The sequence below is a fragment of the Prorops nasuta genome, unplaced genomic scaffold, assembly GCF_024137725.1.
Source record: "Prorops nasuta isolate Cenicafe-Biocafe unplaced genomic scaffold, Cenicafe_Pnas_1.2 PNAS00020, whole genome shotgun sequence".
NCBI lineage: Eukaryota > Metazoa > Arthropoda > Insecta > Hymenoptera > Bethylidae > Prorops > Prorops nasuta.
The window spans coordinates 1,827,164-1,840,480 of NW_027116817.1; the positions used below are offsets into that span (position 1 = coordinate 1,827,164).

General features: G+C 29.5%; 4 protein-coding genes across 4 annotated transcripts; 2 read left to right on the plus strand and 2 right to left on the minus strand.

Moving 5' to 3' along the window:
* Positions 1-285: 285 nt before the first annotated feature.
* On the minus strand, positions 286-2,169 carry LOC136780809 (uncharacterized). The gene is made up of 3 exons (XM_066739354.1): positions 2,033-2,169; positions 1,774-1,938; positions 286-1,615 (listed from the first exon to the last, which is right to left on the minus strand). The coding sequence occupies exons 1-3, from the start codon at positions 2,167-2,169 to the stop codon at positions 286-288; spliced, it is 1,632 nt and encodes a 543-aa protein (XP_066595451.1).
* A 61-nt stretch (positions 2,170-2,230) lies between these two features.
* LOC136780810 (uncharacterized) lies at positions 2,231-3,021 on the plus strand. The gene is made up of 2 exons (XM_066739355.1): positions 2,231-2,345; positions 2,429-3,021. The coding sequence occupies exons 1-2, from the start codon at positions 2,231-2,233 to the stop codon at positions 3,019-3,021; spliced, it is 708 nt and encodes a 235-aa protein (XP_066595452.1).
* Positions 3,022-3,417: 396 nt separating this feature from the next.
* LOC136780811 (uncharacterized) lies at positions 3,418-4,872 on the minus strand. Its single transcript, XM_066739356.1, has 5 exons — positions 4,648-4,872; positions 4,484-4,569; positions 4,196-4,409; positions 3,845-4,117; positions 3,418-3,750 (listed from the first exon to the last, which is right to left on the minus strand). The coding sequence occupies exons 1-5, from the start codon at positions 4,870-4,872 to the stop codon at positions 3,418-3,420; spliced, it is 1,131 nt and encodes a 376-aa protein (XP_066595453.1).
* A 966-nt stretch (positions 4,873-5,838) lies between these two features.
* LOC136780812 (myb/SANT-like DNA-binding domain-containing protein 3) lies at positions 5,839-7,543 on the plus strand. The gene is made up of 6 exons (XM_066739357.1): positions 5,839-5,843; positions 5,984-6,193; positions 6,306-6,472; positions 6,723-6,863; positions 7,050-7,145; positions 7,260-7,543. Exons 1-6 carry the CDS (start codon positions 5,839-5,841, stop codon positions 7,541-7,543), a joined length of 903 nt encoding a protein of 300 aa, XP_066595454.1.
* Positions 7,544-13,317: the final 5,774 nt, after the last annotated feature.

Genomic DNA, 13,317 nt, shown 5'->3' on the forward strand with positions numbered 1-13,317 from the left:
GTTAATTTGTATTAGCATAAGACTGTATCAGTATTGCTATTTTATATTTTATATCTATTTTTAATTGTAATGAAAAAAAGCTTTAATATTGTTTTATCTTTATAAATTGTTGATTTAAGCAAAGCTTATAATAATATAAAAATTAAAAATAAGTAATTGCTAGTCAAAATAAAATTTTTAAAGAATCGTTAAGTATTTTTAAAGAAAACATTTATTTATCAATAGTTACTACTTATTATAACAATAAAAAAAGTACATTAAATTGCTTTATGACACAAAAATATCTTATGAATTTTCTTTGTTATCGTTTATCGCAGAAATAATTGGTGGCTGCAAATTGACAAGAACGCAACAAACATGTACAATATCGTCAATATTATTAAATAAATGTTCAGGTATTTTATTTAAAATATGATATGTTCGTAGTCTCTGCATAATCCTCTCAACGTGGATCCTAACTTTTGCTATGTTGTATGTCTCATTGGTTTCCTGTTCAGTAAATTCACCCTTTTTTTCCAAAAATGGTCGCATAACAACTGTTGCACTTTTCCCTTGGTTATCTAGTATTTGTTTTATTTCTGGGAATCCCTTATCTGCCAAAACTACGTCACCTTCTTCTAGCAAATCTATTAAACCTGATTCTACAGTCAATTGAGTATCGCTTTTTCTACCTCCAGCAACTTTTGATTTAAAAGAGATAAAGCCTGATGGAGTAATTCCAACCAGAAGTTTTGCCGTGAAACCTCTTTTATAATGAGAGTAACAATAAACTCGATTTTCAACACTTATAGGCACTTCTATTCTAAATTCGGTGCAATCTATTATAACTCGAGTATTAGCATAATCGGGCTTGAAACAATCTGGTATTGTTCTCTTCACAACATTTTTAAATGGCCAAAATACTAAGTCAGATGTAGCACAACTTAAATGGTGTAAAGTAGTATAAAAAATTTTGGAAATTGATGTTCTGTGTACACAAAATAAAACACTGAGTGCAGAAAATGTTAACCCAAGTTTCATTTTCATCAGGAAGATGAGCAGTTTATATTCCTGTGAAATCCTGCTGTTATTTCCTGATTTATTTAATCTCTTCAACAAAAAATAAAAATTTTCAAACGTTGTGCCTGCGAGATCCAATAATTGTTGCTCTTTTTGTATTGTGGTAAATCCAGCAAAAAAAGAGATTGATTTTTCTTGTTCAATTTTGGCTTCAGTATATTTATCTTCAAATGACTTAGGTGCTGTACCACATCCTTTATTTTTTAGCTTTTTCTGACTTATATAAATTGTAGGATTAGAGTCTGTAATAATCACAGTTTGAACTTCAACATCACAATAACTTTTGTCAGAAAACACTAATCTATTACAAATTAATGTTATCTGAAACTGCATATCTTTACAAAATATTTCTGCTTGGCATTCCGCATCCACAACTATTTTAAGTATTATGTTTTGTTCCGGTTCATAATTCACATTTGTATGGTATTCATTAATAAATTCAATATTTACATTACACGCAATTGCGTTATTATTTTCAGAAGTGTCTTGTTCATTTAAAGATTGACTGTGGGGTGTCTCATTTTTCTTTTGTCTGCGCATCATAAACCGAGAATGTCTGGAAAAATATCAGTACGAAAATTAACAGCTTTTTAAGTTTTTAATCATTTAGCATTTTTTTCTTATTTCATATTTAATATCTGATGAAGAGAACAAGGTTTCCTATATAAAGATAAAAATAATAGCTATAATTAAACATTATTTACGAAAACGTACCTCTTAATTGCTGCTTGTTGCTTTTTTTCGTCTACTTTATAAATTGGCGGAAATATTGTTGGAGAATAGTTTGGCGCATTTATTTCATCTCTCTTTACGCCTCCGATAAAATGATCGCTACATATATAACTCCATCGTTTTGGTATCCACAGTAATCCATCAGAGCTAAATTTATACAATTAATATTACACTGATTTCTTTATTGAAGTAGCATAGTACAAAATATTGGCCTAGTAATAACTAAGGTTATATCACTTACTTTATTTTTCTCACTGCTGAGATCCATTTCTCCCTTTGCTGCAACTTATGTCGTGCAGATGGGAATCTGTAAAACTTACATCCACTATTTATACCATTATTTTTACAGCCGACGACACAACAATTTGTATGGCTCATTTTTTAAATAATCACAATAGAATTAGAATATTTTCCGGCAACGTTTACCGATTTTGCCACCATGAGCGCTGCGATACGTTTCCGTATCCCCTCCTTTAGTTTGCACATAGCGAATAGGCAAAGCTTTGAATTCGCAAATTCATTGGCAGGGCCTACTACTCAGAATTTAACTCATGGTATAAATTTATAATACGTAATCTTAGTAAAATCAATAATATTTATTATGACCTATTATAATATTGATTTTCAATTCTTTTAGCATCTTGGAAAGATGAAAATGCTATAAGGTATTTGATTAACACTTGGAAAGAGCATTCAAATGATTTCAAAAGCAGTAAATATAAAGCTGCTGAAGTATGGAAAAAAATTGCTGTATATCTTAAAACTGAGAATAATCAATGGATGTACACTGGTGTACAATGTGAAAATAAATTTAAAGAATTACGAAAAAGATATGTTAAGGTAAAAGACCATAACAGACAGTCGGGCAATAGTCCAATGACTTTTAAATTTTATGAGGAAATGGAAGAAATATTGGGAAATAAACCTTTCGTTGTACCTGTGTCTTTGACCTCAAACTTAAGAAAGCGAACACAAGTTACAGGGCAACAACAAAGCAGTGATACAGAGAATGAAGATAATCCAGATGTGTATAAGCCTGATACACCAAAAGAAAAGAAAAGAAAAACAAAGGTGCAGAAAGAATTAGGAGAATGGTCTGTTGCTTTACGCGAAGATGCCAGACAGAGAGAATTAGCAAGGGAGCAGCGTCATAAAGAACTTATATCCACATCAAAACATGCCATCACAGTATATCAAGAAATGATGAAAAAATTAATTGAGAAAATTTAAATAAATACAAAAATAATTATATGTTAAGTTTATATATATCTGTGATTTTGGTTATAAACATGTGATCTTAAGCTAGGTGAATAAACCGTTTTATTCATTAGATATTACCATTGCACGCCTCATTTATATTATTTTTTATTAATTTTTCAAGTAATAGTTAATAGATTTTCTTTATTGTTTCTTGTGTTCTGTGATATTAGAACAGTTATCTAAGCGCTTTTAAAGTTTAATAGATATAACTAATTAATCTGAGTTTTACATATATTTTAATATATTTTAACTCTATGAAATAATTAAATAATAAAAAGAATATATTTTAAAACAGTTTTATTCATTTATACATATATACATTCAGTACAATTAAGAATATAAGTCAAATAATTACATTATTAGTTTTTAAGCTATTAATGCAGCCAAATAATCACGCTTTGCAGAACCAACAGTATCAATCACAGGTATGTCATCTTCGCTGTCATTTAAGTTTCCTGAATGCATTGTAATATTGTAATTCTGTTCGTCAATTAAATAATTGGTTACGTCAGATACATCAGAACTTCCTTCTATACACAGATTGTGCAATACACAACAGGCTAGTATGACATGAGGAATAAGATATTCTATGCTCATATGTAAATATTTGAGTCTGCGAAATCTTCCTTTTAATAGAGCAAAAGCTCTTTCCACGACTTGTCTCATTTTGGATAACTCATTGTTAAACTTGATTTTAACCTATATAAATTTAAAATATACATTAGTAACTGGAAAGATAATAAATTTAGGTAAATAATAGAAAAAATTGTCTACCTTAAACCTATATACATACATCAGTCAAATTCCCCCTATTTATATAAGGTGTAATACACCACGTCAAAACTGGGTAGGCTTTATCTCCTATAATATATTCATTATTTAGGAAGAACTCAGAATAATTTTCCATTACACATTTCCATAAGTCTGAGTTTCTAAAAATTCTACAATCATTCACAGAACCCGCATTGCCAACAAAGCAATCTGTAAACACCAACTCCGTAGTACAAACTGCTTGCAAAGTAATAACATATGTACATTTCCTTGTTCTGTACGATTCAAAATTAACCTAAGCATAACAATTTGATTACTACTAAACTTAATTAAAAGATAATTAAAAGAGTATTATAAAATAAATTGGTCTTACATGTGGAGCAAGAATAGGGATGTGTGTTCCATCGATAGCACCTATAACATCAGGAAGAATACCAATCTTGTTAAATCCACATTTTACTGCAACTAGTCGTTCCCTTTTTGGCCATAAAATTACTTCATCTGCTATGTCATTTAGGGCTTTAACAATTCTAATAAATGAGTCATGTAAAGCAGACTTTGCCCTATTAAAGCGATCAGCAACTGAACTAAAATATTTATTTATTGAGTATAATCATAACAAGTAAGGCTACTTCTTATACATTCATATTAGTTTACATACCGAAATGAATCTGGAGTTGCCAGAAGCCAGATGACTGACAGAAGTTGATTCCTTACTGGAATCATAGGTCTTCCTTGTCTTGAAATCTGCGTTAAAAGAGGTGTTACTTTTTATTCTAAATTTTCATATGAACTTCTGATCAGGCGAAAATGTGAACGAAACACTTCATTGCTAAATCTAGGAATTATTTCAGTGAAATAAGGCTGTTCTTTTACTTCACGACAGTTTCGATTTTTAAATCTTAACGAAACTTCCATGAAATTAGCTTCTTCTATAATATTATTGTCACTATCATCACTACTTTTTTCATAAAGAAAAAAAATTGATCTTTTAAATTGTTCACCAGCAGCTACTGCAAAGGCAATAATTTCTTTCTTACGCTCCTCCATAACAAATATTAAATACTATATGTGGTAAATTCACATAAAAATGTGCTATACCACAAAACTCTTAACGGTGGAATTAAGATTTCAATTTTTTCTGACGATCCCTATCATAATCCGTTTAAATTTGATGTAAAATTTCCCGCCTGTATTGTTCGGAAAACCATTCTTAACCTAAGTAAACCCGACCCCCACCACCAATTACTCGAATGTACCCGGGTTTACCCGCATAAAGAATTTCCGAACACAGCCCTATACAAGAACTCTGTCAAGAACTACAGGAAGTGGAGACTGCTACCAACTCACCGCGGCTACCAACCGTTCGCCGACAGGACAGCGCCACCTTTGACCCGACCGGCGGGGTATAAAAGGGGACCTCCCTGACCGACTTGCTCTCTTCCGTTAAGAATAAAGTGGCTTGCATTGAACTGCCCAGTGCGAAAAAGAGCTGTATTTTAAGTGCTGTAAATTGCAATAAAATCCCAGAGTAAACTCTAGATAGAACGTGTAATTTATTTCCTTTTAATTGTGGAACACAAACGTGCGGCCACACATCTGGAAGCTAAAAGGCCCGAATTTATAGTCGAATCTTGTATCTTGAGAGCTGAGTGAGATATGAGACGCTCTCAAATCTCAAGTCGTAATTTTAGCACTACTAATGGGACATCTGTTATGTCGTAAGTTTATGGCCCAATAATTAGGATTTGCTGGAGCTGCTGTTTTGTTTAGTGAGTCAATACCAGTCAATACTTCAATAGGCATTAGCTTCCGTTAGCCTGTACATACAAAACCAAAAAAAAGGAAAGCTGTATTTTTTTGAGTGAACGAACACGCTTAAATTTGTTCGACGCTGCATAAGGTAAAGGGTAGTTTAATTTAAAATTATTAGAATATTAAAGTAGAAAATTGATTGTGTTATTTCTGCTTTAGTTTCTAAAATTAAAGGTCACATTATGGATGATAATTATGATGATGAGGTAAATATTATCAAATCAATATTTAAAATATAAATTTACAAAAAATTATGTAGTTTAAAATTAGCAAAATAATTATGATTAATACCATGTTTTAGGTTTATGACTCCAGCAATGTGTTAAAAAAAAAACAAAGTTTTTAGCGAATTAGAAAAAGAGTTATTAATATCGCTTGTCAATGAACATAAAAATATTATTGAGAACCCAAAAACTGATGGGCCTTCCATGATATTAAAAAATAAATCCTGGAGAACAATTACTGAAGATTATGCTAAGCTTTGTAACAGTAATGGTGTTACTTCTTTACGATCAGAAGGTCAATTGAAAAGATGTTGGACAAACTTAAAATATAGGTAAACTTTTTATCAATTTCACTATGTTCCACTATAATTTCATTGTTTTAATATAGTGCGTATTTGAAAGTGTTAATATCATGAGAATCAATAATTTTTCATCCATATGTAGATGTAGACAAGCTGAATCGAAAAGAAAACAAGAGCTTTTGCGAACTGGAGGTGGTCCTATGGAGATTATTGAAACAGATAAAAACTTAAATGAGCAAGTGCGTGCTATTGTTCCTACAATAAATTTAACTCTGGAAAATTCATACGATTGTACTGGAAAAATGGAAGGTATGTCATATAAGATAGCCATTAATCAATAGTCGTTATCAACACGCATCCACTTCTTTAGATATATTTTATTTCAGATTATAATGACTATACAAATAATTCTTTGGAAGAGTTGATTGACGACCCCCCCCCCCCCATTGAACATGTTCTTGAAGACAATTATAACTTAAATAAAAAAACAGAAGGTGCAGTTAGATTCTACTTTATACACAATTTTAATTATTTACATGCAATACTTATAATTTTTCAGCAGTATTAAAAGTAAATAATTTAAAAAATTATTGTACAAATAAAAAGAAAAAGTTATATACTGAAATTAATGATGTACTGAGAGTATGTTCAAAGAATTCTGGCAGTTTATTACGACCATATGTTAAATCTTCTGAAAAAGGTATGTTATGAATTGGTAGTAATTTTTCAAATAATTCTAAAAACTGTATTCTATAATTTTATTTCATTTATTTTCTGTTCTTTGAATCAATTATCTTAAATATTATGAATACTTTGATAATTGTGCAAATTACTTTTTATTTCAATATTGTTAATGTTATTAATATATATTGCAATGATTTTGCAGTCAATTGTAGAAAACGGCCACTACTGAGTAGTATTGGAAAAGTTAATGATTCTTTCATATTGGACAATTTGGAAAATCAGTCAAGCAAAATAAAAGGTTATTACATTTGTATGTTTTATAACACGAATGATAATTTTTGTACACTCAACAGTAGAAATGTTTATTCATTTAATTCTTTACAATTTTTAATATGTACATATTTATCTGTAGAGTGGAAGAATGAAGAAACTTTTAAGGATAAGAAGAAAGGTTCGTTAATTGAAATAGAACATGGCATTCGAATTGCTAAAGTTAAAGACTATATAAAACAACAAGCAGAATTACATTCTGAGAAAATGAAAGTGGTTGAAAATGAAACTCAATATTGGAAAAAGAAGCATGAGATACTTGAAATAGAAAAAAACGCTTCCAAGTCTAGATTGCATGCCATGGAAGCTCAGGTAAAATATTGGGAAACCAAATATAAAAGTGCAAATGCAGATTATTCGGATTAATGTGTTATATGCATGGGTATATGCTAAGTTGTATTCATTATAGTTTCTTTCTATTACTTATAGTTACTTAAAATTGAATTAATGTTCTAAATATTTACGATATCTCTGGAAGTATTATACGTATCAAATGCAATTTAGTCCTGCAAATGGTTAAGTTCATATTATTGCGTGCAATTTTCGTTTAAGTTATTTTCCCTAAAGTTTATGACATTTAAATAATAAATGTATTATTAATGATTATTTTATATAAGATTACATATTTATATTATTACAAACAGTCACTTAATTTATGTTTAGATTAAATTATAAATCAAAGCTTTAACTGATATAATTTTTTTATATTAATATTCTGTCCATATGGGCCTGAAATTTTGTGATGTTATTAAATATAAATTCTAATGGCTGATATAATAGTTGAATAATATTAATTACAAAATTTGGATTATATTATAAACAAATTTATATAGGATGTAAAGAAAAAGAATGTGATTGTGTCTCAAATAAATTTATTACACTTATAATAGTTTTTATATTAAACTGATTTAATGAAAAAAAATAGTTACCCAAAATGACGTATTATGAAATCTAAACGAAAATCCAAACCATTGAGGCTTCTACGTATATCTCTATCTAAATAAGGAGCATAGCCTACATCCATGTTACTATCAAATAGGTTAACTGAGTAATTTAATGAAATATGTAAATTCCATAGCACAGCTGTTGCACAAATTATAGCTATAGAATTATTAATTTTGTTAAGAAGTCCTCTTTTCAATGCAGAGAATTTCCTTTTCCATCTTCCAAATGTTCTTTCGATTGTAATTCTAGTCTTCTTATGACTGCTATTGTAAGCACGTTCGTATTCATTGATAGGATTCAGAACTGGTGTGAGCAGATATGGCTGGCAAGCATATCCATTGTCTCCCAATAAAACACCTAATAAATTTTAAAAAATTAATTGATTAGCATATTCTTTTTTTTTATTCTAATAAATAAGTGATGTCAATTACAGAATCTTCAATGAAATATATATAACTGTTATTATATTTTTACCTTTTACTCGATTCTGCTCAAAAAGATACTTTAAACTGCTGCGTTCAAACGCAGTATTATCATGGGTACTTCCTGGATGTCGCACATCTATATGTAAAAATTCGCCTGCAGGGCCAACAGCGGCCTTACAGTTATTTACTTATTAATTTAGTGGGAATCACTAGTGAATAAATTTATGTTGAAATTTTATAATTATTGAAGCACAAATATAAGAAATAATATAAATATTTACCATGATATTTAAGGCAAATGTTCCTTTTCTACTGCGGAATACCTCTCCAATATCTTTTGAAGGACATTGAACTTTTATCAAAGTTCCATCAATGCAAGCAGCTACATTAGGGAACCGAGCAATTTGATAAAAACTTTTTATATTATTTTGTTGACTATTAATATTATTAGGGAAATGTATAAACTTATGCAAACTTTCAGCAAACGCTACCGACACTCTTCTTACACTTATACAAGCAGTAGCTTGAGAAAATCCTTTTAAATCACCTATTACTGTCTGAAAATTGAATTACACATATATTTAGATTATAATTAAAAGTTTTAAGTAATCAGACAAATAATGATTACCCTGATATATATTATTAGATTTGTTTGTGCTTTTTTATAAATTTCTGTTTTTATGAAAAATGTATTTTTAAAATATATAAAGCTTTTAATAAATTAAGTAAGATAACATAGCAAACAACACAAACATTTTTAATGAATATTTGAAAAGAAATAAATTTAATTTTGCATGCATATTACTTACTTGGTAATTGCCAGTGGCATAAAAACGAATAGCCATAAGTAACTGTATTAATGGGGGAACTGGCAAGCCCTTATTATTTTCTTTATGCAACTGCTTTTCTACCAATGGCAATATTGAATGTATCATAGTATCCTTTGAAAATTTAAATCTGCTTAAAAATGCACCTTCGCTGTAAAACTCGAATGGGTTTGCCTGATCTCTTATATATCTTTTTCTCATTTTTATTGTAGGCATTATTTCTGCATTTCTTTCCATAAAATCAAGGAAATCTTCCAAATCGTCCAGCTAAGACAAATTTATAAAATAATTAATTATTTCATAATTAAAATATTGATTTGATAATATTTACCTCATCATCATAATTATCATCCATAATGTGACCTTTAATTTTAGAAACTAAAGCAGAAATAACACAATCAATTTTCTACTTTAATATTCTAATAATTTTAAATTAAACTACCCTTTACCTTATGCAGCGTCGAACAAATTTAAGCGTGTTCGTTCACTCAAAAAAATACAGCTTTCCTTTTTTTTGGTTTTGTATGTACAGGCTAACGGAAGCTAATGCCTATTGAAGTATTGACTGGTATTGACTCACTAAACAAAACAGCAGCTCCAGCAAATCCTAATTATTGGGCCATAAACTTACGACATAACAGATCTCCCATTAGTAGTGCTAAAATTACGACTTGAGATTTGAGAGCGTCTCATATCTCACTCAGCTCTCAAGATACAAGATTCGACTATAAATTCGGGCCTACGATGGGAATCGAAGCACCGCCTACCGGCAAGGATTGCTTCAGGACACGGCATGAACAATCTCTCGTTTCATCTCTGGTTTAACTTTTAAGTTGAGTTTGTGTATGTATGTTTGAGAAAGGTTCAACTGAAATAAATAAATAAACTTTTTCAGATACGTATATGAGATATTTTATAATATTAAAATTATGAGTACTAATATATTAAAGCTATATATTTCTTTGTGAAAATTTGTTTTTATATTACAGGAAACTCTAAGTAGCTGTAGAATATGATGATTGCACGAGATATTATTCAGGAAAATGCACTAGAGATTAACAATCTTTCAACGATTGGTCATTCTCATATTGTTGTAAGATTTGATTTAAATTTGTTAGCTAACTTTAATTCATGTTGTACGTAGCCTGTCTGCTACTGTGTCTTATCTAAATTACAGGTAACTTTATATCTATTGATAAAACTATATTAAGTGAATACATATTGCACTTATTATCAACTTTGGAATAAGTTGCCTTTGGCTATTTTGTTACATTATATAAATTAGTTATTCATTTCCTGCACTATGACTTTTTAGGCTTTTTTGGACTAGCAAAGAGCTTATTGGACAACATAATGTTTAAATCTTGATGCTGCCTCTGTTATAATCGTTTATTATTTGTAAGGCATACGTTGAACACATTCTTTCCACCTTATGCGAATTACACATTGCAGCAACTTTACAGTATGGTTACGACACTTTTATATATATAGATGTATTTTGTATCATGAGAAAATATCAATAGGTTTTTTAATAATAATTGAATTGTATTTTAAAATATATTTTGCAGGTAAGCCGTGGAAAAGCTGCTTCTGCTACATTTTAAAAAATTAACAGCAAATGTGGCAATGTTCAACATGATGATACTCTCACAGTAGAGTGGACTAGTTTAGAGCAGGAGTTTGTACTTATATATATGCCTATAGATAAGATATATTTCATTAATACTTTGTTAGAGAACTTTCTGAGAAGGTAAATATGATATGATAAGCTTTCTGTTATTGATTCATAATTTAATTATTAATTTTCGTTGATGTTTCATCCATTAATGCAATAATAATTCAATATTAATACATGTATCATTGCATATTTAACTGAATTAGTTTGATTGTTAGATATAGCGCAGTTTTGTTTGTTTGTGACATTTAGACAATTTAGATAATCATTATAATTTTATGGAAGACAGGTCATTTTTTTTTAAACATATGTGCATGAATTTATTAGATGGTACTTGATAGCGTTAAAAGATAATACAATTGACAGGTGTTGTTATAATAGTTTATGACCCTTAGTAATAGCTATGATAAATTTAAGCTTTTTTTTAAATTTGATTTTCCTGTCTAAATATGTTAAATACAAAAGCATTAGAAAGAATATATGACGTTCAAATTTAAACTATCTTTCTATGTGGAAAAATGTTCTGTTTTGGGTCTAAATTATAGTTATATAATAGCTTTTATAATAATATTTACATATATGTAACTAGCATTATATAAAAACAGCATCTAACTATGTATAATGGTAGAGTAGAGTTACACGTTTAACCAATTATCATAATTGAAGATGAAATTTTTTTGGTTAAACATAAAATGTGTCATGCGAGAGATTAAGTGATATCTATTTTTGTTAATATATTACTGTTATAGGTGGAAAAAGAAATGTAATCAATGCAGGATAATGGAAATATCTGGGCATGGATTAGATCATTGTTTAAAGTAGCTGTCAAAGTGATTTAATTAAAATATAAACCGATTCAAACGAATGCAATGCAAAAAAATTGTATCCTCTTTATTATCTAATTAACATGAAATCTTCATTTAAATAATTATTATGTGATATTTTACAGTGTAGAGTTTAACAAACAACCTGGTATCTGGAAACAAGCATTTTATAATAAAACTGTATTATAGAGACGAATTGTTAAAAATTTCAAGAAAAAAATTTGAATTTTTATATTAACATCAGCTAGATTATTAAAAAGTTTATATATAGCCCATTTTGAGTATATTAGATACAATTATATTACGTTTTGCGGGTGTTTGTAGTTGATGTTGAAAGATTTCCAAAATATCTGAACGTACTATTCAATCCAAATATTTACGAGTTTTAAACTCGTTTTAATTTATCTGTATATGTAATATTTGCTGAGATGTGATGTGGGCGATTAATTGCTCTGCATTCATTCGCCATTTAACACGTATACAGCAAGATTTCAAATTCAAATATATCGTGAAATTTTTAGTTAAATGGTACATGTATAAAACATCCACTGTTTATTAAAATGCTACACAGCATAAGTGCGAGAAGACTCGTTTTTTAGTAAGTTTAAGAGATATTAAATTGTACCATTTGACTTTGTGGAACCTCTTTTGAATATTTGCTTTCAGATACGTATTGTACATATTTTGTATATTTAATAGATACGCACTTGACCACTGGCTTTGATTTGGTAAATTTGGTTGGACTATTTTCGCTTATGTAAAGATACCTTTTGGCAAGCAACACGAGAGCGAGCAAGTGCTTACACGTGTTGAATCTCATCTGAATTTATCTTACGGATCCTACCTAAAAAATACGTCTACTGATCAAACAAAATAGATGATATTAACCATAATCTATTAAACAAAGCAGTAGTGAATAATTCAAGAAGGTTCTCTAAATAAAACAGAGATTTACAAACCTAACCCACTAGGGTCTGATCTCACATTGATCAGAAAAACCCTAATTAAAACCTGTGAATTTTAACAAATATTTTCTGAAGAGCAAAACATAAGAAGAATACCAAATAGAAATACTGATACTACTGCAACCAGCTGTGCTACTAGTTTTCCTCTGGGTCCTGCGGTGAAGAACAGTCATAACTTAGGTTCTTTTGTCTTAACCTGGATTCAAGGTCAGTTAAAATAAATTACTCTCCTTTTATATCTGGCGTAGTTACACATACACAATATGACAAACACCTCAAAATCCACAGACCCCAAAACCCCTAAAGACCTCAACAACCCTTTTACTAAACAACAAGCTAATAACAAATGGATAGAAGGATGTCTTTCGCAATCAAAAAACAGATATCTACACTTCCATACGGGTCCCTTTTTTGTCCATATAATTAGTAAATCTTCTGAAGACGCATTAGGAAACTTACACCTCATGAAGATAGGCAAA

Excerpts from the sequence above, each read along its gene's own strand:
- LOC136780810 (XM_066739355.1), top strand. The coding sequence starts at position 2,231 with ATGAGCGCTGCGATACGTTTCCGTATCCCCTCCTTTAGTTTGCACATA. Across the intron at positions 2,346-2,428 it reads TACTCAGAATTTAACTCATG|CATCTTGGAAAGATGAAAAT; the intron begins GTATAAATTTAT and ends CAATTCTTTTAG.
- LOC136780809 (XM_066739354.1), bottom strand. The coding sequence starts at position 2,169 with ATGAGCCATACAAATTGTTGTGTCGTCGGCTGTAAAAATAATGGTATA. Across the intron at positions 1,939-2,032 it reads TCAGCAGTGAGAAAAATAAA|CTCTGATGGATTACTGTGGA; the intron begins GTAAGTGATATA and ends GTATAAATTTAG. Across the intron at positions 1,616-1,773 it reads CAACAAGCAGCAATTAAGAG|ACATTCTCGGTTTATGATGC; the intron begins GTACGTTTTCGT and ends ATATTTTTCCAG.
- LOC136780811 (XM_066739356.1), bottom strand. The coding sequence starts at position 4,872 with ATGGAGGAGCGTAAGAAAGAAATTATTGCCTTTGCAGTAGCTGCTGGT. Across the intron at positions 4,410-4,483 it reads GCAACTCCAGATTCATTTCG|TTCAGTTGCTGATCGCTTTA; the intron begins GTATGTAAACTA and ends TAAATATTTTAG. Across the intron at positions 4,118-4,195 it reads TCCCTATTCTTGCTCCACAT|GTTAATTTTGAATCGTACAG; the intron begins GTAAGACCAATT and ends TGTTATGCTTAG.
- LOC136780812 (XM_066739357.1), top strand. Across the intron at positions 6,194-6,305 it reads TGGACAAACTTAAAATATAG|ATGTAGACAAGCTGAATCGA; the intron begins GTAAACTTTTTA and ends ATCCATATGTAG. Across the intron at positions 7,146-7,259 it reads TCAGTCAAGCAAAATAAAAG|AGTGGAAGAATGAAGAAACT; the intron begins GTTATTACATTT and ends ATTTATCTGTAG.